The sequence below is a fragment of the Zootoca vivipara genome, chromosome 11 (genome assembly GCF_963506605.1).
Source record: "Zootoca vivipara chromosome 11, rZooViv1.1, whole genome shotgun sequence".
In the NCBI taxonomy this organism is placed as follows: domain Eukaryota; kingdom Metazoa; phylum Chordata; class Lepidosauria; order Squamata; family Lacertidae; genus Zootoca; species Zootoca vivipara.
In genome coordinates this window covers 10,094,555-10,118,092 of record NC_083286.1, presented here as the reverse complement: position 1 = coordinate 10,118,092, position 23,538 = coordinate 10,094,555, and the positions used below count along the sequence as shown (strand labels likewise).

General features: G+C 41.5%; 1 protein-coding gene across 1 annotated transcript in view; it reads left to right on the top strand.

The window, feature by feature from the left end:
• Window positions 1-20,063, top strand: part of CNTNAP4 (contactin associated protein family member 4) — a 250,325-nt gene extending 230,262 nt beyond the window's left edge. Inside the window, exons 19-24 of the mRNA XM_060280113.1 lie at window positions 170-394; window positions 2,246-2,379; window positions 5,779-5,866; window positions 13,297-13,518; window positions 13,934-14,005; window positions 19,116-20,063. Coding sequence (XP_060136096.1) covers window positions 170-394; window positions 2,246-2,379; window positions 5,779-5,866; window positions 13,297-13,518; window positions 13,934-14,005; window positions 19,116-19,309 — 935 coding nt within the window. The 3' untranslated portion in view covers window positions 19,310-20,063. The remainder of the gene's footprint in view (window positions 1-169; window positions 395-2,245; window positions 2,380-5,778; window positions 5,867-13,296; window positions 13,519-13,933; window positions 14,006-19,115) is intronic.
• The last annotated feature ends 3,475 nt before the right edge of the window (window positions 20,064-23,538 follow it).

Genomic DNA, 23,538 nt, shown 5'->3' with positions numbered 1-23,538 from the left:
AGCTAATGTTTCAAATTACCGCGCAGAACAATTGCTATTCTAATTTTTTTCTTTCTCTAGGAAATGTAATTAATGTTGTGTTTTATTGTTTTCCTTTTAAAAAGGAATGACAACCTTCGTTTATTTCAGGATTATACTAACAAAACACACAATTCGTCCATTGTTTCAGAGATCTCTGCATATTTCGGAGCGGGCTCTTCAGTTGTGTACAACTTTCAGGAATCTTACAGCTTAGCTAAGAACTCCAGTTCTCACGCTGCGTCTTTCCATCCGGATATGACGCTGAACAGAGAATCAATCACTTTTGCCTTTCGAACGACGCGGACCCCAAGCTTACTTCTTTATGTAAGCTCCTTCTATAAAGATTACCTCTCGGTTATTCTTGCCAAAAATGGTGAGTACGTCATTATGTATGATTTGGCAAAGTTAACATTACCATGACACTTAGATTTTTAAAAAGTTTTAAAGTAGCATGCTTCCTCTCCATCCATTTCCTGTCTGCATATTCTCTGTTTCTTCTTCCATTCATATCTGCAGTTGCGTAGGAAGACCTGCATGTTAATGATAACCCAATGGCTGAACAGATGTTTCTGGGAGCCAGTGGCATGTGGTCAGTGGGCTAGGGAGACTTGGCTAGTCCCCTAAATGTTCCTGGTAAATTAGAGTTCAGAACTTCAGCCCAGCTTAGGGAGGGAGGTGCGATGCTCCGAAAGGGTCCAAGAGCCTTTCCATCACCTTCCCAAAGCCCACAGGCTTTGGGTAGGGGGCAGGAGGGCTCAAGCATCCTGTCAGAGGCCTGGTGCCTCCTCCCGAAAGCTGGGAAGCTTCTGCCCAGCTTAGGGGTGGAGGCACGATGCTCAAACATGCACAACATGACCCTTGCAAGCTGGCACCTATGGCTTTAACTGTTCCCCTATGAAAAAGTTCAGTGCACGCCACTGCTGGATGCTAATCCATGCACCCTGATGCCATTCAGGGCACATTTCCAAGTTATCATTCTGGGTTCTTTCCAAGGCTTTCTGAAAGGAGATTCTGTGATTGAGCCTCACATCTTCTGCACGCAAAGCATACTCTCTGCCATGCAACTGAGGCCCTACTTGTATTTTGAGTTATGTTTGTAATAGGTATTACATTTATCATCCACCTTTCTTCCAATAAGCTCTAGATGGTGCACATGGTATTTCCCCTCCTCATTTTATTCTCACAGCAAACCTGTGAAGTACAAATAGGCCGAGAGACAGTGATTGGCCCAAAAATATCCAGTGAGCTTCATCACAGAGTGGGTTTTGATACTGGGTGTCCCAGCTCATAGTCTGACACACTACCCACAACATAACACTGCTAGCCTTTCCTATGGACAGAGCAAAGCAGTGGTTGACAGAGTGTGGCCTTATTATTTTCCCTGTAGACTGCCTTTTTGAGAGAGCAGGACAGTCCACGTTTTTAAAAACTATGCTGCAGCTCTGGGCTTTTACACTGTGTTTTGGATTGTAATCATATTCATGAACACTCTGGATAATTTTGGGTTGCATCCACCTAACATAATCAGAGTTTAAATGAATAAAACCAAGTTAGTTATGTCCATTTATTTCAATAGGCCTACTCTAAGTAGAACACAGGGACCCAGGTGGCACTGTGGGTAGGGACCCAGGTAGCACTGTGGGTTAAACCACTGAGCCTAGGGCTTGCTGATCAGAAGGTCGGCGGTTCGAATCCCTGTGACGGGGTGAGCTCCCGTTGCTCGGTCCCAGCTCCTGCCAACCTAGCAGTTCGAAAGCACATCAAAGTGCAAGTAGATAAATAGGAACTGCTACAGCGGGAAGGTAAACGACGTTTCCATGTGCTGCTCTGGTTTGCCAGAAGCGGCTTTGTTATGCTGGCCACATGACCTGGAAGCTATACGCCGGCTCCCTCGGCCAATAATGTGAGATGAGCGCGCAACCCCAGAGTCGATCACGACTGGACCTAATGGTCAGGGGTCCCTTTACCTTTACCTTAAGTAGAACACATGACAGAGTTAAACATGATGGGTAATTTCCATATTTTCTATCTTCTCTTTCGTCTTGTTATTTAAAATATTCCTTGGGTAAGTAAATACAATATTCTACCACAATCATTTTTCAAATGCATTTATGTAAACTGGAAACCAGGTATTTTGTATATACACCCGTCTTGAACATTAAAAACTAGGTGTTTTGTATATACCAGTCATGAAGCTAAAATATCATTTCCCCAATTCCTTCAGGAAGTTTACAGATCAGGTACAAGCTGGATAGCCATCAAGCCCCTGACATCTTCAGCATCAATTTCAAAAGCATGGCCGATGGGCAGCTTCACCGTGTGAAGATTAACAGAGAGGAAGAAAAGCTATTTGTGGAGGTAATGCAAAAAAATAAAATAAAAAATGAAAGGAAAATAAAGATTGTCATCAAAGAGGACTAGCCCCAAAGGAAAGTAAAATAAATAAATACAATATAGCATGTGCCCGTTGTGTGTGTGTGTGTGTGTGTGTGTGTGTGTGTTGAGTGCTTATGTCGAGTGCCTCAGGAAGTAAAGCAAAACATAGCAGACTCTTGCTGGGCAGAGAGAACCTTGGCAAAGTGATGTCTTTTAACATTTAAAAAAAGGTCAAAGTCTCATTCACAGAGTACTGGCACAGAAATAACAAAATCCTGATTCATGTCATCTTTCCAACTAATGACTATAGCAGGCTAAGATTGATAATTTATGAAGAACAGCAGGAAGCACAGAAGAACTGCAAGGTTTTTTTACCCCTTTCACACACTGCAGTTTTAAAGGCTTAATGAAAAAAGGGAAGAACTTTGCTGGGCGGTGGTGTTTTTTGTGGCTTTTCTCTTCTTTTACCTAATAATGTTTCCCGAACATCTTACCGAAACAAAAAGTAAAAAAAATTCCTTCCAGTAGCACCTTAGAGACCAACTAAGTTTGTCATTGGTATGAGCTTTCGTGTGCATGCACACTTCTTCAGATACACTGAAACAGAAGTCACCAGACCCTTATGTATAGTCAGAGGGTGGGGAGCGGTATTACTCAGAAGGGTGGTGGGAATAGGTGATTGGCTGATAGGAGTGGTAAACCTGTTGACGACTGTTAATGATGGTTAACGACTGCAATTGATCTTGCAGGAAAAAGCAAGGGGTGAGATGGCTGAAGAAAACTTTATCATGTATAATGAGATAAGAATCCAATGTCCTTATTCAGACCAGGTCTCTCCATGGTTTTAAGCTTCGTAATGAGTTGCAATTCAGCAACTTCTCTTTCCTCGTCTTCTAACCGAGGCACCCAATTCTCCTGTAATTAAAAATGGAGGCACATTTATATATTCTGCTTATATTCTGCCCTTTATCAATCCCATTGATCACCCTGTCTGGCTACATCTTCACATAATATAAAAGCTGTACAGTGGTACCTCGGTTTATGAACACAATTGGTTCCGGAAGTCTGTTCATAAACTGAAGCGTTCATAAACTGAAGCGAACTTTCCCATTGAAAGTAATGGAAAGTGAATTAATCCGTTCCAGATGGGTCCGTGGCGTTCATAAACCGAAAATTCGTAAACCGAGGTGTTCATAAACCGAGGTTCCACTGTACAGTATTTTCTTTATATATAAAACCTAAGCTGATAAAATACAGCTCACCTGACCTCCAGTTGCATTGCTGCTACTTGACAGAAGTTAGAGGAGTGAGGCTGACATGGTTCAAACATACTGGCAGAGCCAATCCAAACTCCTTGTTGCTTTACATCTTCCCCTCTGCATCCCAGTTAAAAAAAGGGGGAAATGTCCCTGGCGTGATACAATATTGCTGTGAAGAACAGCTCATTTTATACAGTGGTACCTCGGGTTACAAACGCTTCTGGTTACGAACGCTTCAGGTTACGAGCTCTGCTAATCCGGAAGTAGCTGCTCCTGGTTGCGAACTTTGCCCCAGGATGCGAACAGAAATCACGCGCCAGAGGTATGCGCACAGCAGGAGGCCCCATTAGCGAAAGCGCACCTCAGGATAAGAACCGTTTCAGCTTAAGAACGGACCTCCAGAACGAATTCAGTTCGTAACCAGAGGTACCACTGTACTGTCTTTTATTTTCAAAGGGCATGGATGTTCATGGGGAGAAGTGTGCACACTTCGTTCAACAAGGGGAAATCATTTAGAAAACCACGACTGCAACTTTCGGTTGATTAATCAATTATATTAATTGTTTAGAAATCTTTGACCGAACGGCATCCTAGTGTAACAGGATTCAATCCTTTAAATCCTTTAAAATTTTGTGTTGTGTTGTTGTTTTTCTGGAGGGAGGTGTTTTGTTGTGTGGGTGCACTTCCTTGCATCATCATTTTTCTTCAGGGAAATTGGGTGGTATCAGGCCAAATACATGGCTTGACATCTCAATCTCTGATCGAACTTTTGCCTCGCACTCAGTTTCCTGGGCAAGTCTTCTTTTGTGACTATCCCACAGTCGCCATGTTGTGATTAGACATAACTGACGGTAGGCATTTTGTGGCAAGATGTGCAAGAGTTTACCAAATTTTGACATTTGCCCATGGAGCCCCCAATGTTACTAATAAATTCGTATTTATTGTGTGTGTGAGAGAGGCTTTGACTTCTCCCAAATACAGTGGAAACTCGGGTTGCGAACATGATCCATGTGGGAGGCATGTTTGCAACCCACAGCGCCGCATCTGCACAACCAAGGGGTTGCGATTCGGCGCTTCTGTGCATACGCAAAGCGCGATTTAGTGCTTCTGCACATGTGTGAGTGCCAAAAACCCAGAAGTAACCTGTTCGGGTTTTGCTAGGTTTGTGCGGTGCGCAACCCGAAAAGACGCAACTTGAAGCGTCTGTAACCCGAGGTATGACTGTACTGCTTAAAATTTCCAGTCTCAGTTAGACCAGAGATTGGCTTGAGCAGGAAGAATGTGTGTTTGTGAAGCAGCCTATTGTGTGAAATAGGCTTTTCACTTTTCTTTTTTAGAGCTGTCGTTAGTATACATTTTATGAAATCTATTGTAAAAGAAAATATAAATCAGTTCTGTCTGTTTTTTTCAAAATGTATTATGACCCAAGACTTCTAGTTACTTCTGTGGAATATGCACTTCTACGGGGATTAATGAAAAAGTTACTTGGAAAATGTATTTATTCCTACCTCATTACACAGTTTCTAAGAGGACTGGAAGATTAGCTTGCATAAATCATATCTGAATGTGGTTGCATTGAACAGAACCTATTGTAGAAATGTCGCAATCAAAAAATATATTGGGCTAAGAGCTTGTGGAGCACAGATATGTGCTGTCATCAGCGGTTGAAGGCAAGCAATTTATATAATAACACAGGGACTTTCATAGCACCCGAGTTAATTATTTCACATTTAAAAGTTCATTTTTAGATAAGTAAGAGCTTTTATGTTTGGTAGGTAAGACATTTTCGTCCTTTCATGAGGCTCGCCAATTATACTGTACTTACAGGTGAATAAATAAGAACTACCCAAATGGATATGAAAAGAGCTGTTTATAAGTTGCTATTGCTTTAACAATATCTTGGCCATAATAACACAGTTTTTAAAACAAAAACAAAAAAATTCAAAGAGAGGTCTACACAAAGTGGTTTACCTGTTGCCTGTGTTTTAATAACTTTCATATTGCTATAGTGTCTTTCTCTTAAGTTTATTGTATCATTGATAATTATTTCTTTTTCTCCTCCTTACCATTTCAACTGCCCTACATCCAACTACTTTTTGCATCTCACTGAATAATATTGAAGGTTAATAACAATGAAAGGATGAAATTCTTTCTTTCTTCGGATACACAATTCAATGCAATCAAATCGCTCACACTTGGCAAGATCCTAGGTAAGTCTCTCTCTCTCTCTCTCTCTCTCTCTCTCTCTCTCTCTCTCTCTCTCCCCTATCCCCTCTCCCCTCTCCCCTCTCCCCTCTCCCCTCTCCCCTCTCCCCTCTCCCACACACACACTGATGCTAATCTTGTTGAGAAACATTTCTTTTCCGCATTTGATTAGGCAGAGAGTGACAATCAAGGTGGAAGCTTCATTCTTGTCAAAGTGCATACATGTAATCGCTGGTAAGTGCTCCTAGAAAGATGTGCACGTGGATTCCATTAAAAATAATTTCACACTTATCTTTTCCATTTTTGCAATCAGGCATAATGAAACATGGCACTCTCCGTGCAGTCTAACAAAGGGAAAGCTAAATCACACTCACAGGCAAAAGAAAATGAGTTAGTTGCTCAACCTGCAAAATGACATTCCTTTTGAATGATGCACCTTTCCGAATCATATCACCAAAGTTCTGTTTCCGAATGTATTATTCTATGGAAGGAGATCAAGTGATGCAACTTGTGGTATAGGAAGGCCTCACAGAACACACAAAACACATCAGTGTGCTATTTTATTTCAGGAGGAATGATCAGGACTTCTCAGGGGGTAGTGGTTTGAGAGTTGGATTTAGGTGGAAGAGGCTCGGGTTTTATAGAGCGTGAACATGGTAAAATATTATAGAATAGCTTGTCGTCAATATTTGCCTGTACATGAATGAAGCTTGTAACTTTGTAATCTTTGCTATAGCTTTCGAAGCTCTTCTGCGAAACAAGAAAACCATTCAGTGGTTCAAAACGTCAGCCTGTAAAAATGCCCAGTGGTACAAAACTGCTCTGGACTGGATAGCTTGGCTATACAGGAAAGATCTCTGTAATGAATCTTTCAGAAAAGAATTGATGGAATTACAAATGTGGAATGTTGATTATGTGATGCAGTACATTTAAAGTGAGTTTTCTTAAAACAACCCCACTCTTTCCTTGTGACTCCAAAAGACTGGGGTGCGTGTGCATGGAGTCATATCCAGCTCAGGACACAACGGCATTGGGACAGAGTGCAGGAAGTGCTTTATAAACCCAACTTTCACTCCCACCAGCTTAGTTCCCAGTTTGCCTGAGCACTCACCCCCCCCTGTCCCTTGTCACACTGTGGAAATAGCTTATTGTGCAAGGGCTGAGTGAGAATTTTTCCCCATCAACAGCCTTGAGGGCAAGGTTGACCATTTTTGCTGGAGGGATGCCAATGGATGGGAGAGGGAATCCAGTTACAATGGAAAATTCTGTGCAGGCAAATAAGTTACAAGCACACATTAGTGGTTAAAGGCACTAGTGGTGAGTGCAGATTCCCCATTCCTAGGTACTTTGAATTGAATGAGCCTCTTTTAGCAATGTAAGAGGTGTGGCAAGATGGGGCAGAATCAGTCAGCAGATCACTTTTAACTCAGAGATGGCAGATTGTAGTGTTTGTGCAATTAATAGGCACAGCTTAGACATCAGTTCTGCATCCTATATGGCAGGCATTGGCTTGTCCACGGGAGGTGAATTGACAAGGTTTTGTGGTAATCTATCAGTTTCATTGTTCTCAGAGATAGATAAGGCTCATTGTTATTTTGAGCAGGAGCTCTGAAAGTTGCTTCTGCGTTACAAAGATTTCCTGTACAGTTTGAGTAACCACTGCCTACCTCCTTGTTATAATAAGCATTATGTTGTGACCCTCGTTGTACCAGTCACAAGTCCGCTTACCTTAAATGGTCAAGAAGCATGGTGGCCTGGTCATGACCCCATGTCAGCGATCCGGAAGCCAGCTGGGGACAACTGCAGGGCTGTCTGCAGATTGGCCAATGGCAGGCTGGCCTGGGTAGGGGATTCCCTAGGAGGCAGAACCAACCAGCCAATGAGCATCACTTGGGTCCGCCCCGGGAGAATAAATTGAGGCTGGCCCAGCACTCCTCCTCGATTTTCCTTCAGACCCCTCATAGCAGTTGTCACAACTTTGTACGGTTAGGCATTGGGTAAGCCTTAGTCTTGCCTCTGCCTACCCTTCCGTGGTTAAGGGTACCCTGTTAAAGGGAGCCGTGAAGAGTTGCTTCTGTCCAATGCCCAGATGGGGAAAGGCCATAGAACTCTTCCCTCGGAGGGGTAACTCTATTTGACGTAGGTCCCCCCCCCCATGGTGTGGTTTACCCTTAGATACACTCCCAGCAGATGGGCTGGAGTTAAATAAATGGCTTCACCCAATGGCTATGCCAAAACTTCACATCCGCAACCAATAATATTTGAACCCCAAAACTTTATATGTTGTTGTCTGGTCTGGTTATTTCATTCCATAGGGAGTGACTGTGCCACAGGGCCTTGGTACACAAGTGTCTTTCCTCTTTATTCTGGTTGTGGGTGCAAATGCTAAGCATTGATAAACAGTACATCTGTAAATTCTCTGAAATACTCTTCCAGCTGGATAACTGTGTAGCACACCTCGTTGACCTTCCAGGGCTAGAAATCAACAATGCTCTATGTCTGAAAGTTGCACCATTTTCTTGTGTTAAATTTGAGTGAGAAGTTATGCTTAGTATAGTTTAATTGGAACTCTGCAGAAACGACACCTCTTGTGATCCAAATCTGAAGTTATTAAAAGCTGGTCTCATGCTTGTAGAAATAAGAAAGGGAAAGAGAACCTTTCATGGAAGATTTTCTTTTCTAATATGAATCACATTTTCTGCCTGGAAACTAATGTGTGGAGCCATAGAAAACATGCATGCAGTTTACATTTTTGTAACCACATTAATTTACAGCCAATTAACATTTTCAGCCTCAGTGGCAAAAAGTAATATAATGCCACTACTAGATGGATGTCACCTTCTACAAGCAATGTGCATAGAAATTTCAGGAAGACTGAAAAGGGCAGGCAACCAAAATGAGGTTGTATTCAGGCAATACTTTATTCTGTTTTCCTGGCATTTCCTTACCCAATAATTTCTACATTTTATGTGATCTTTCACATGACTTAAAAGGCAGTTCAGGAAATACATCGGAATCTAGTGGAAGCTTAGCACTCATTTCCATGTTAATTGCTTCCAGGAAAAAAAATGTTTTTGCAACAACATTAAGCCAGAAAACCTTGGATGTTTTGTGGTGTGATTTCCCCAGCATTTTCATGGATTGTGCCATGTGATGAAATTCGGGACAGTATTCCACCATACAGTTCCTTTCTGCTGTTTTGATTGGTGAATCATGGGGAAACAGAATCACAGATGGGCACAAAGGGTGCTGACCTGTCCAGTGATGTCCATTGTTGTTCATTGTTGTTCTATACTGATGTGAGTGAAACTTAGCATAACATGGTGGTGTAATGCTGGAAAAGCCACAGTTCCATCGTGGAGTGTAAAAGAAACATTAGAAACTGGGAGAGAAGCACTAGTATTATAACCAAGGAAAACAAACAGTAATCTCCATGTCTGAATGTAAAAGTATGCTTTATAGAAATTTCTAAAATCCAGTCCATGAATCCAGAGGAAAGCAATCTAACAGAAGTTTCATAATTATGCTATTTTGTTTAGAGGTCTGTTACGTGCTCTGAATGTTCTACCCATTTTCTCTTTGATTCTGAGGATAAATGGGTGAGACAAAAATGGAAATAGGTTCAGTGTTAAAGTATGTAAGTGAGGTAATTGTGTCTTCATTTTCTGAACAATCTCAAAATACAAGAGAGCTAAAGACAGTTCACAGAACAAGAATACGTTCAGAAACAAGTACACCTACAAACAAAATTTGATATTTCTCCAACATTTTATTTTTTATGCAACATTTAAAAAATGCATACTTGACATGTCCAAATGGCCTGTTTATTGAGCATCCATCCCAATTTGTTTGCAGAGAGATGCGATAGCATTGGCTATTTAATGAGCACTCTGACAGATTCACTTTCCTGTGTTCCTCCTCATCAAAAGCCTCCTTTTGGGGAAGCACCTTTGTTCTGAATGGCTCTGATGGTTAGCATAACATTTGGGTAGAAAGATGCAGGAAAAGGCAGCCTTAAGATACTCAGGCGTCAAGTCAATTAGAGCATTAAAAGCATGTGCCACCACCTTCCATTGTGCCCAGAAACAGGCTGCCCCCAAGCAAAGCTACATAAGGATTGGTCCCTGTAGCCCGCTGAAGTTAACAATCAAGCAGTCTCATTGTGAAGTTTCTGAACAGCACCATTGCAGTTAGTCATACGTTACGCTGGACCAGGAGGTCTCTAGAGCTGGCTGTCCTTGGTCAAGCATAACCAGGGATTACCAGTGAGACAGGTGATGGATACATAGGGTTGCCACCCATCCTGTATAATACGAAATCATCCAGTGCTTCAGTGTAAAATGCTTTGTCCTGTACTGATTCAATACATGACACATTATTTCTGCTCCCCCTGCCCTGCCGCCACTCTCTAGGCTAAGTTACGGGTCTTCTCCAAATGCATGTGTGTGAAAGGGTAGGAGAAAGCCGTTTCCCTTCCCGGGGAAACGAAGATGCGGGCTGGTCACGAGCTCACCCTGTGGGGGGGGCGTGGCTAGCCACCGCATCATAGGGAGTCCCTGGCAGTGTCACTCTTAGGCAACCAATCTGGTCAACCAAGGGGCGTGGCTTGCTCCATTTAAACAGCCCGCAGCTGGGGACTCACCCTTTTTTCCTGGGGTGACCCTGGGGGAGATCCTAGTTGATGTGCATCAGCAGGGCTCTCCCTACTGGTTGTTAACCCTTCTGAGACTTCCTGCAGGCAGGCAGGAGTCAGATATAGTCGGTTCGGTTCCAATGCCTAAGCCAATACCACTCACATTCTGTAACCAATAAAGTTGTGGCTTTTTTATCTCATTAACCTAAAATACTGGTGTCAAGTGTCTTTATTCCAACAAAGGGGGAGGGTTCGGGACCTTGCCACACAAAGGTCACGTATTTAAGCTCTGGTTAGCAAAGCACAGAGAGATTTACAAATTCATGTGTATGTGTGTGCGCATGTGATGAATTTCAGAGAAGCCCCCCTGATAAGCTGCAATAAATTGTAATGGATTGCTTTGAAGTCATTTCAGCATCAGGTGGGGGGGAAATGCCCCACTACCCCGTCCTGTCCTGTATTTTGTCAGAACAAAGGTGGCAACTATAATGCTGAGGGACAGAGAACAGACAGAACTTTGTGTCAAGTGACCTGCCATGGAGCCCCAAAGCTAGCCAACCAGTATTGACATAAGGATCAAAGCCAGTCTGGCCATCTTTGTTAGGATTTCCCATTCCACCTTTAGTTGCAGGCATGGGATTACTATGTGTCACATGTCTGTTTACATTCCAGCACAGTTTGCTGGCGTAAGCGGAACTTCCGCTGTTTTGCTTTTGCTTCTGACTCTCTCTCCGAGGAGACGGCAAGGAGAGACGACATGTTTCTTTGTCTTGATTTATGTTTAAGAAATCCATAGTTAATATTAAGAATATCCGTAGTATTCACAAACCCCAGCCTCATCTGTTGTGCAGTTCCACTGCTAAGTATAGTGTGCCCAAGTCTGGAAGGCTTGGGTCACTGATTTATGTCAGAGCCATAGGTCCATGGATCTTCGCAGCAGCATGGCTGGAAGGAGACGATCCATCTGGGGGCTAGCCAGCTGGCCTTTCGACCCCAGAAGCCAACAATCTTTTCTATAAAGAATGGAGAAAGGCACCATATTGTCCTTCTCTTCAGGGAGCAAACTATATTGGGCGCACTGGGATCCATTCGACGGCAGCTTCCAAAAGGACTGGGCTCTATAAATGTTAAATATACCAATAATATAATATAGGCTTAAGTGAGAGCTTCATTGTAGCAAACTCTTTAGGCACAAACATTTGAGACTATAAATGAAATGTCATGGTCGGTATAGTGATTTCCAGCTAATTAACGAAGAAACTACATCATCTATGCTGCGCCTGTGAACTAATTAAAGGAAGTAGTATTGTAACTTGACATCATCCATGTGGTAGAATCTTTGACTGGTGTTCTGAAGTGTACCATTTGTTTTTGTAAGTAGCTCACATGTCTGAAATATTATGCAAGGTGGTTCTTTGTTTTTAGAATCATGCAATGACTGTGTGATAAAGACATTAGGCTGACATTTTGCCATAACCTAATCTTCACTTGGCTTGTTAAAACTGAGCTCTGCATGCCATTATCTTCAGATAGGAACAAATTAGCATACAGGTGTTTACTAAAATAATAGCAGTGATTACCATCACCAGAAAGGCTTAGGTTCAAAAATATTCTGTAAGATTTGCAAGACGTGATGTAGTGATAGGTTTACACAATGTGAAATAGATCTGACTTCACAGAATAGATGTTTCTCATTATCTTGCAAGGAAATGTGTCTTCAGACAGGCTTGTCTCTCATGTTATGAATATTATGTGCCTCGTATTTTGTGAATTAGAGTAAATTCAACCACATGACTTCCTTACAGTTCAAAATAAAACAGAGCTGAAATTTCTCAGATGATGTTTTGAGAAAAATTCTGAGATGGCCACCTTGCAGACCTTTCTCAGCCTGTTCCCCAAAATTTTTGTGGCATGGCAATATGGAGGACACAAAATGGTGACTAGGCTGCCACACTGTTACTGTTGCCATTTTCAGCAACGGGAGGGGAAAGCGATAGCCTTAGGAGGAAAAGAATGAGTTGTGCAACTGCCATTGTGACTAGTAACCCCTCACCCAAGAAACTTTTGAAGTCCTCCTCCCTCTAGTCCCCAATTTTTCTATACAAAAATGGGACAGAGAACTTCGAAAGTCCATTTGTGCAAAACTGTGGTTCAAACTGGAGATAAAGTAACTTGAATTAAATTACCCCCCCCCCAAAAAAAAAACCCACATAATTTCTTAGGTAAGTAAAGCATGATATGGGTAGGGAATACATGTGACACACACAAAAAAAAACATATAGAGTTTAAGCAATACTAGTAAAATATTTGTTGTATGTGAAACACTCTCTCAAGACATCAGAATTTGACTGAGTTGCTGTTGATAGCTTATAATTAGAATGATGTATGATGCTGGTTTACATATTCATGATTAGGATTATTTTCCATTAATGTTTGAAGTTTATGGAGAATGAATATAAATATATGCAATAATTAAAATATTTGAATTGAGTTTCACAGTTTGGGCTTTGAATGTGCTATAGCTAATTAAAAAAAATATTTATTGGCAGACTAGTAACTGCCATTCATATTCTCTCTCTCTCTCTCTCTTTCTTTCTTTCTCACACACGCACTCACGCACACATATATAATGAATATATTCTCATTAAAAGCAGTCCAAAAATGGGGAGATGGCAAATTTGCATATGTTGCCAATGTGCGTAGAGGCCCAGAGGAATACAGGTTAATTATTCAATTATTCTTCTGTCTCTTTGTTTTGTACATTTGCACTATGATTAATTTCCTTCTGTTTCTTTTGATTAGCAGAGAATAGTGATGTAGACCCGGACACCATGAAGGCAAACTCTCAGGGGTTTGTTGGATGTCTCTCTTCAGTACAATTCAACCATATCGCTCCCCTGAAGGCTGCGCTGCACCATTCCAGCTCTGCTCCAGTCACTGTGAAAGGACATTTCACCCAGTCCAACTGCGGCACTTCAGCAGGAGCTGACTCGGCATCAAGTGAAACAACTCATTCATTTGCAGGTAGCCAGCATATGGCTCTCATTTGTTCTACACCCTGAAACAGAATGCAACACAAAGGTTCAGAGTTTCAGCCTTCAGTATTAGGTTGCCTAGCAGTAAACCTAAAGGATAGGGTCCAAAGGTACTGGGTTCTTTTCCTCCCACCCTCTCAACCCATGTCTTTTCCTCTAAATGTTTGTTTTTATTTTTTTGTATGTGTGGTTTAATTATACACAGTGAATTAAAAGCAGCAGCAGCAACAACCCCCAAACACCCTTGTTCTTAGCAGCCTTGCAAATATACTATTGTGTACCTGTTTTGTATAGCTGTATGTTGTTACATACAGTATGTTGGCTGTAGCTGTGTACACGGATATATTGAAAACTCTCCTCTCTCTGCTTGCCTCTGTCATTTTCCCTTTTTGTTTCTGCTACAGATCATTCGGGACCAATAGATGAGGGAGAACCTTTAGCTAATGCAATAAGGAGTGACTCTGCAATTATTGGAGGTAATAGGGACCATAATAGGCCAGCTGGTGCCATTTTTAAATACCTTTGGTTCTTTCAGTAATAATGTACAGTGGTAGCTCGGTGTACAAACACAATTGGTTCCGGAACTGTACTTAACCTGAAGCGTACTTAACCTGAAGCAAACTTTCCCATTGAAAGTAGTGGAAAGTGGATTAATCCATTCCAGGCGGTCTGTGGAGTACTTAAACTGAAGTGTACTTAACCTGAAGCGAACTTTCCCATTGAAAGTAATGGAAAGTGGATTAATCTGTTCCAGACGGGTCAGCGGAGTACTCAACCTGAAGCGTACTTAACCCAAGGTATGAGTGTAATTGGTTCCAGAAGTCCGTACTTAACCTGAAGCGTACTTAACCTGAAGCGAACTTTCCCATTGAAAGTAATGGAAAGTGGGTTAATCAGTTCCACACAGGTCCATGGAGTACTTAAACTGAAAATACTCAAACTGAGGCGTACTTAAACCGAGATATGACTGTAAAGTGAACAGGCAGCCAAACCAACTGCAACCCCAACCGGGTTTTAGGAACTATTTTTTAAGGAAACCTATGACACAAGAAATTTCTTCTCCTGGTGCAGTTAATAAGTTCTTCATGGTTTCCACCACAGCACCTTTTGTGTGTGTCACTGAAGGGCATTCACAAGTCTGAAAACACACAAATGAACATGCTCCAGGAAGTCATTGTTGGTTATACAGTAGCTCCGAGAGCATGGTTGCTATGTGTTTCCAGTGCCCTTCAAATTTCACAGAGCAGTTTTGGTCAACTGGTGGAAGTGTGGATTTCATCTTCGCTATTGGTTGGAAAAGTTTAAGTAAGTGTTATGTCCTCTGCAGCATCCTTTGTCATTTCTGTAGCAAAGTGTATGAAGTGTTCAAAAGAAAGTTTTCTACCCCCGAAGCCAAGAACCTGTTCCATATTGTCATTTCCTCACAATGTGGGGATACTGTCAACTACAGATGAGGGGGGGTGTTAGCCCAATACCTGTTCTTTCTCTCAACCACAACTAGAAACCATAAACTGGATATGTCAACCATTGAGTACAGTAGGTGCCTGTCACAAGGTGGGAAAGGGTTTTTTGTCAGCAGGGTGCCTATCACTTAATTGATAGGCATCCTGTACTTATAGAAGTACTAGGGTAATTGGCCCACCTGGAAAAATGTGTAATCCTCTTGTTCCCCTCACTTTCTATCTTTTTAGACAGTCACTGGACAAATATTGAATACATTATAGATTGTTTAATCCTGACAATTTGAAAAGCATGATCCAAAAACCATTTAAGTCTGTGTACAGTTAATTTCAGTCGATGCAACCACTCTGACTCCTGACTGTTGGTCAGAATAGAGTTTAGTTCAGGCATGGCCCAACTTGGCCCTCCAGCTGTTTTGGGACTACAATTCCCATCATCTCTGACCACTGCTCCTGTTAGCTAGGGATGATGGTAGTTGTAGTCCCAAAACAGTTAGAGGGCCAAGTTTGGCCATGGCTGGTTTAGTTGGACTACTAGGATATAAGATAACCCCCCCCCCCCCAATTTACATCCATGACACCTTTCCTATTTGACTTACAGAATTCCACTGGGAGCTTTTTTGACCCCTTCACACCCCTCTTATTGTGTAAATAATGTATATAAAAGCCTGAGGTTTGGGGGGCATTTCATTCACTGTTTTTCAAGCTGCAATAAAGAGCATGAAGTCACTACAGGACTCCGAGTATATTTCAGTTAATAAAGTGGCAAATATTAGGACAGGCTAAAAGATGAGCATGACCCTGCAGTTGAGATACATGACTGGAAATCACAAAATCTGGTCAAATTTCATTCTTTGGAACCTCTAGGAAACTGACTATTTTTATCTGTTCAGAAAGAAGGAAGAGAAGTCAAGAATGCCTGAACAATATGTGTTTGGGGACTCAGAGTTCTCAAGAGGATTTCAGTTTCTATGACTAGTGTACGAGCAAGTATAAATCTGTAAGCTTCAGTGATTATTTTTAAGGAGTTATTCTATGAGACTCAGAGTTTTCTGATGGCATTATTTTCCCCTGGGAACAGGGGTGAAGAAAAAGCATTATTCCCCCCTACAAATGGTTTCTCTGCAATATAATTCAACCATCCAATTTCCATTAAGTTTTTTTTTAGGAGAGAGAAGAAAGCATAGAAACCAACTGTTATCTTTGATAACCTCTGGTTAACTTATGAATAGCGGGTTTGTTTGTTTGTTGGTAAGGTCATTGGAAACTACACTGATAAGTGACAGACTTGAGGAATTTAGTGGAATGAAAAACTACCAATTCCCATTGAGAGCTTGAGCATTTAGGATTGGAAAAGGTGAAAAGGATATTTTGCTAAAACAAGGATATGTGCTCACCTATGCAGCTTCTGCAGCTGAAATGATGGCATCCTTTAATCGTTAGGTACCTCATTAAGGACTTATTATCTACATTAATCATTGCCTTAAAGCAAGTTGAACTCTAGATGATAAAAGACTCATGTCTTCTGCTTAAATGTTAGGCCAGTCATTGCTGTTTTACATGGCTGAATTTGAAATATTTTCACATATTAATGAAGAAGGCTGCAGGAACATAGGAAAAGGCTTACTTTTCCTGTGTTCCTGCCAAGAATTTGCTTGGTTTTGGAGTGTCCACAAGCCAGACATAAAGGCAACAGTTCCTCCCTCATTTGGGGGTTTTCCAATTCCTTGATCAGTTTGGTTACATCTGTTTGTTTGTTCTTGCTCTACCTTTTGCAACTCTCTGATCTTCTTTTAGATATTGGGCAACCAAAATTATACATAATATTATTGGTCTTGCCATAGATTTATACCTAGGCAGCATGATGGTGGCTGTTTCGTTTTCCATTCTTTTTCTAATCAACCCTAACATGGATTTTGCCTTCCTAGCACCATTGCACACTGAGCTGATATTTCCATTGAACTGCCTATCATGACCAAACCTCTCTTTCTTGAAGAGTTAGGATTTCATTATCTTCTTATTCTTCATCCCCAATGTGCATCACATTATACTTTACTTGCTTTAAAAGTTTGCTTGCAATTTTGGCAAATTTGTCTAAACGATTTTGGTGAGAGTCTATTGGAACTTTGCATAGACTGTTTGAGTTTTCAAATAATAATGATTTGCTCGCCCAACTGACTGCAGATCATTTATTCATGTTAAATAGCACATGTCTCAATACAAATCCCTGTGGGGTACTCATTGTGTAAAGGATGCCCTGGCATCTAATTTATCCAGGTGCTTAACTTTCCTTTAACTTTTCTCAAATCTTTGTAGCTTGGAGGACTATGATGCTTTGCCACTACAGTTCTTTTTGCTCCTACCTGTGGTTAGCTCCCCACCACCAATCACCAATCCCTGTTGAAGTAAACTAGAATATAAGAGCCTGCCCTTCAAAAATAGGCTGTGTCACATTCTCCCACAGTTATTTCAGTCCAGCCTACTGCCTCATTTGCTGCTATTAACTGTACACATCAGTTACATCACCGATGCTGTGAAAATGTTAGAACTACTAACATTGGAGGGGGGGGGGGACACCTAAATGCCATTTCATCTCCTGAAATATTAAATGAACTGATAATAGTAATTAAGGTGTAAAAAAACCCAAAAAAAAACCCTGACGGAACATTTATAATTATGTTCTCATTGTTCTTTCTTTTTGAACGTTACACCTTATAAATTATGTCCTTGACATTCTGTGGAACATTTTGTACAGGCTAGGACTGCACATACCTACATCAATTTTAAACTGTGGCCAATAGTAAAGTGAGCATAAATATACCTAAACTGTTGTTGTTCCTGATTAGAGTAAATTTATAGCCTAGTAAGCAGATGCATATCTGGTTTCAAGGTGCTTTTCTGTTGTCCTGACTTAATGCAGAGATTACCCAAATATTCTGTCAAAGATTTGCCAAATTAATCGGTAATTGGTTTGGCTTCTACATCTCTTGTGGATTTCAAGATGACAGTGGAACTTGCAGGGTATGAGTTGGCCATCTCAAATATCACATCACAAGCAGGATTTCTGTATTGCCTCACACCAACCCCAATTACTTCATCAGTAATTTATTAATATATTTGTAACAGTAAACTAAGAGGATTAGAGAAACAAAAAGAAGCTTCTGATATTTAAATTAGTTCACATAGTGTGCTGCTAGTCATCCAATATAGAAAATAGATACATAGTGCACACAAGCATGAATGGGGTCTTAGAAATATACCAGTGTTTCATATGGAAGTCATCTCCCACTGTCATTTCCAGCAGCCTGGTGACTCAAATGGAAGAAAAACACAGTTTAGAAGAGGAATGGTGTACCTGTGGCCATCTAGATGATGGAAATCTGGAGTCCAGGTTCTACATCCCTGGCTTACAGAAAGTCTGCAACATATATTAAAGCACATTGTCCCAAATAACGATGGCTGAACTGCCAATCATTGGGCAACTGTAAACATATATTGCTTTAAAATATTTCTCATTCAAAACAATATCAGTTGTAACATTTAGATGAGATTAGACTCCTGAAACATGTGTTCTATGCTTGTGCAGCTGATTGGCTAAAAATCAATTGTGTATGGCTCTCCCAGCTTTTGCTTCTCTGTACAGTCTTCCAGGTTCCATAACCTAACAGGATTTGGGAGGGAGGAAGGGAGGAAGGAAGGAAGGAAGGACAGCAAACCAGGACAGACTTCTTCGGGAGCTGAAATGCAGAAATTAAGCTACACTAAGTCAACATCACCTGTACCACACTTATAAAATTAAACCCAATAACAGGAAGCCATATCAATTTATAGTAAGGTCTATTATAATAGTGCCTTCACTATCTAGCTGTGAATGATTTGTTGATTCTCAACAGCAAAATATTATCCCTAGTCATCTTTTGTTTTGGGACATCTGGCATAAGATTCCTGGTTCAGACCCCACTGAGATCACTTGGGCAAGTTCTTTCTTCAGCTTAAGTGACCTCACAGGTTTGCAGTGGGGATAAGAACACTTCATGCACTAAGGAGGGCTGCAGAAATTAAAAGTCCTTATTTTTATTACTGATGTAAAATGACTTCTCACTTTGTTCTTTCCTTTCTTCCCCAGGTGTGATAGCCGTCGTGATATTCATCCTGCTTTGCATTGCTGCCATAGCTGTACGGATTTATAAAAAGAAGAGTGTATATAAAAAAAAGGAGGTGAAAGGGTCAGAAAAGGAGGACAGTGCTGAGACTGCCCTGAAAAGTGAACTCAGCATGCAAAACACAGTCAACGAAAGTCAAAAGGAGTACTTCTTCTGATTCACATTTATGACATAGTTTATTAATAATTTCAATGATGTGACTTTCTTGCTAAGCCAGGGGCTCTCAACGGACAAAAATAAAAATTAAAACGCTGTTGCACTCGAAGGACAAGCAAAATGGCTCTGAAACCTATCAAACTGCATATGTTCAGTCTTGTTGATTGCTATGGGAGGCCTCTTTAAATGACATGCATTCCTTAGCTATTATAACGTAAATGCATTTTATGTAACAGTGAATTAGATATTGTAACCAATTTCATTGTTGGTAGTTTTCGGCTGTTCTGCTGTGACTTTCTAGAGCGGAAGTTTTAATGTGCATTCTGAACATGGGTTTTGAATGGGGGAAATCGTAACGCAATTGTGTTTCTTCCTCCCCTCCTTTCCACTTACCGGTATCCCCTACCCCAGCTCTTCAGGAATGCTGTTCAAGTTAACTGTAATGTTTTCCTTTAACCCTTTGGGTTACAATCCAAAGCAGAGTTCAGCACACAATCCAAAGCAGAGTTCAGCACACTTAATGAGACCATTGAATTAATATTGTCTTAGAGTGCCTACGTCTGCATTGGATTCTGACCTAGATATAATACTTACTTTCCAGTAATAAGCTCAAATTACTGATATTGAATATGTTGTTTCCAATCAAGGTTGATCAGTTCCAGTGTTTGTAGTTTAAGATGCACACACACACACAAAACACAACCCCATGCTATCTTCTGCATCATTTTTGCCCCCAAGTCAATGTGTATTACTCTCTGAGGAATACTGAGATCGAACACAGAACACAGTTCATCACAGCAGGAGTTGCCAATTTTTTTGGGGGGGGGCAGTGGGCACATGCAACATTTTGATAAAATGCCACGGGTGCCAGTCACAAAATGGCTGCTGTGAATGGTTTAGCACGTCTCAAAATGGAGAGAGTGACATAATGGCTACCGCAACCCAAGGAGAAGTAAAAAAAGGCAGGACCACAAAATGGCGTGTTCAATGTTTCCCTCCCATCAGCCGCCCCATCTGTGGTGCAGAAAGGCAACTACATTAGCTGCCTCTGCACGCCCAATATAATGGAGAAGTTATTTGCACATCTTCTCTGTTCAGAGCAGATGTCAGGATGGAGATCCAATGAAATGGGGGAATATTTAAGGGGGTGTATTCAAGGAGGAGAAGGATGAACCAGTGCAAGCAGGAACTGAGCATCAAGAGCAGTCTGTCTTTTGTGCATAGCTGCCAAGTTTTCACTTTTCTCGCGAGGAAGCCTATTCAGCATAAGGGAAAATCCCTTTAAAAAAGGGATAACTTGGCAGCTATGCTTTTGTGTATTGTGGATTTTGAGGGATAATTATTGTGACCTTTCACAGTTGCCATAGGATATACTGGCAGGCACACTAGTGTCCATGGGTGCCGCATTGGCAAGCCCTGCTTGATGAGTAGTGATCTCATTGTGTGTGTGAGTGTTAGCTTGGTTGTAACTCATGCTGAGTTGTTTTCAGTGGCTCAACTGAATGAAGTTTCATTGCCTAAGAAGCCAGAGCTTAACTCTGAGCAAAAGCATGCCTGTATGTAGTAACAATATCTTTTGACCTATATCTGCAGGCAGATTGTATTGGTAGCAGCAAGTTACAACCTTCCATGCATTTTATAGATCAGCAACACAGCAAAAACAAGCTACTGGTAATAAATACTTCATTATGAGAGTTGCCATGATGACACAGAGTTGGCCCTAGACCCAGCCAGGGCCGTCTTAAGTGCCCCTGGCGCCGTGGTGCGCCGGATCCCTCCGGCGCCCTCCTGCCCCGTTTCCCAGTGCGGCTGCCATTGACACTGCTGCGGCAGCAGGCGGGCAGGCACAGCGCGGTTGCCGTGGGCGCAGCTGCGCGGCAGACCGGCCGGCCAGCGGGTGGGCACAGCTCGCGGCGCCCTCCTGGCGGGCTGGTGCCATGGTGCCCTGCACCACCCAGCCTGGCTGTAGGGCCGGCCCTGGACCCAGCTGACAAGAGTCCCCAGTTTGAGTCTCACGGCACCTTACAACTATTACTTGACTGCCTTTCTCCCAGTATTCATCTTGCCCTGTCCCAAAGTTTGTACACTAGCAATCTTAACTACAATAATATATGTGGTCTGGACTTGCCCTTCTGTGCAGTATTCACCATTATGAACTCCCAGGTTGTCCTTAAATGGGCTTACTTGCCATGAGAAACATTACAGAAAGCCAAACAATTGGTTTTCTTGAATGCATAAACATTGAAGAACATTTCCAAAATAATAATAATAATAGGTGAAGGTGGTTTGTGTTTTTCTTGGAACTTTTATGTGGGTATCATTTTCCTAATTCTGAAATTAATTTATATCAAAGCTGAATACTTGCACACACGCACACCCAAAAAATCCAGTTTGTTGGAATAAACATGAACTGCAGGCCTTCATCAGCACCTCATTTATCACAAATCCCCCATATTCCAAAGTGTCATTGCCTATCCACTAACATTTCAGCCCTCTGTGTGGTTATCCTCAGTCCTACTTAAGATGAGGGTGTTTTTCCCCTGTCCTTTCCTGAGCATTGTGTACAGAGAGAGTGAGAGAGCTCTAAATCAACTGTGCCCTCTTTCTATATCCTTCAGTGTCTTTTCTTTTGGGATTTCATACTCTAGGCCCCTGTCCCATTCAGCTCCTCAAATTCCAACTTTTCTCCTTTGCCAGAACTCCTCGTTTTGTTTTGTTTTGTTTTGTTTTTGCTCTTCCCAACAGCAACACGGGACTCCTTGTAACCCACCGAACTGCCCCAAGTTTTCTCTCCCAACCAAACTGACTTTTCATATCCTTCACAGAAGCTGCTCTGATGGTTTTACTGAATGATCATTTATGAAATTATGACATCACAGCAGCTCAGCCAATGGTGTGGTAGGGAGGGAGCTCACAACTAACAGAGAAATGACACCTTAAATCCCATTCATATCAATATATCAACTTTAAGCCTATATCCATCTTTAACAAATACATTGTGGCAAAAGATTTTTCTGGCCAGATTCAGCTTCATCAGATGCATGACAAAAACATGTCACAATCAAAATGTGTTACTCATTTTGAAGTTGCCATATGCTTTTGCTGCAACAGACTAACATTACCCCTTTTTCCAAGGCTGGAGTTCTTGCTGATACATCGGTTGCTTCTCTAGAATTGTCCTATATACAACATATACAATTAATTCATGATACCTAAATGTGCTAGTACACTTGCAGCCAAACCTATCAGCTAGACTAGATTGTTAACTCTGATCTTAATTCTTTCATTATCATCCTGCCACCTTGATGCCAGTGTGGTGTAGTGGTTAAGAGCGGTAGACTCGTAATCTGGGGAACCAGGTTCGTGTCTCCGCTCCTCCACATGCAGCTGCTGGGTGACCTTGGGCTAGTTACACTTCTCTGAAGTCTCTCAGCCCCACTCACCTCACAGAGTCTTTGTTGTGGGGGAGGAAGGGAAAGGAGAATGTTAGCCGCTTTGAGACTCCTTAGGGTAGTGATAAAGCGGGATATCAAATCCAAACTACTACTACTACTACTCCTCCTCTTCTTCTTCTTCTTCTTCTTCTTCTTCTTCTTCTTCTTCTTCTTCTTCTTCTTCCATTTTGCTATTATTATTCCATTTCACTTCGATCCACTTCTCTTACACGTCCAAAGAACTCCGACCATTATGCCAGCCCCAGGCCCATCCATTTTAGTGAATGAGCTTAGGTTCCCCATTGTTTCCAGAAGCATTCATTCAAGGTTATTATATTGCTGCTGTGACTAAATTGTGTTAAATCAATCTCTTTCACTCTCAATCGCTCTCTTTCACACACAAACAAACACACTTTCCCCCCTGAGAGTGAGAATCTGTCACTAAAAATATCCAATCAGATTGTTGTCCCTTAAAGGCCAGGCACTTAAAATTGTTGTTGCCATTTTACCAATTTTCAAAGGCACCTTCTGCATTCTTCTTTGTAAAAAACCTCAACTGTGAATAAGATGAAAATCTACACTTGATTTACTACATCATTTCCTTCTGAATCTCTTATGTATCTGAAGTTCATGTCTTTTTTTTTTTAAAAAAAATCATTTTTATGTCTTAAGGAATGGTTATTTAAAGCTTCAATCCTAAACTCACCTACCAGGCAGTAAGCCACATTGGATTCAATGGGACTTACTTTTGAGTTGATATGTGAAGGATTGTACAGCAATTATCCTTTGGGGGAAA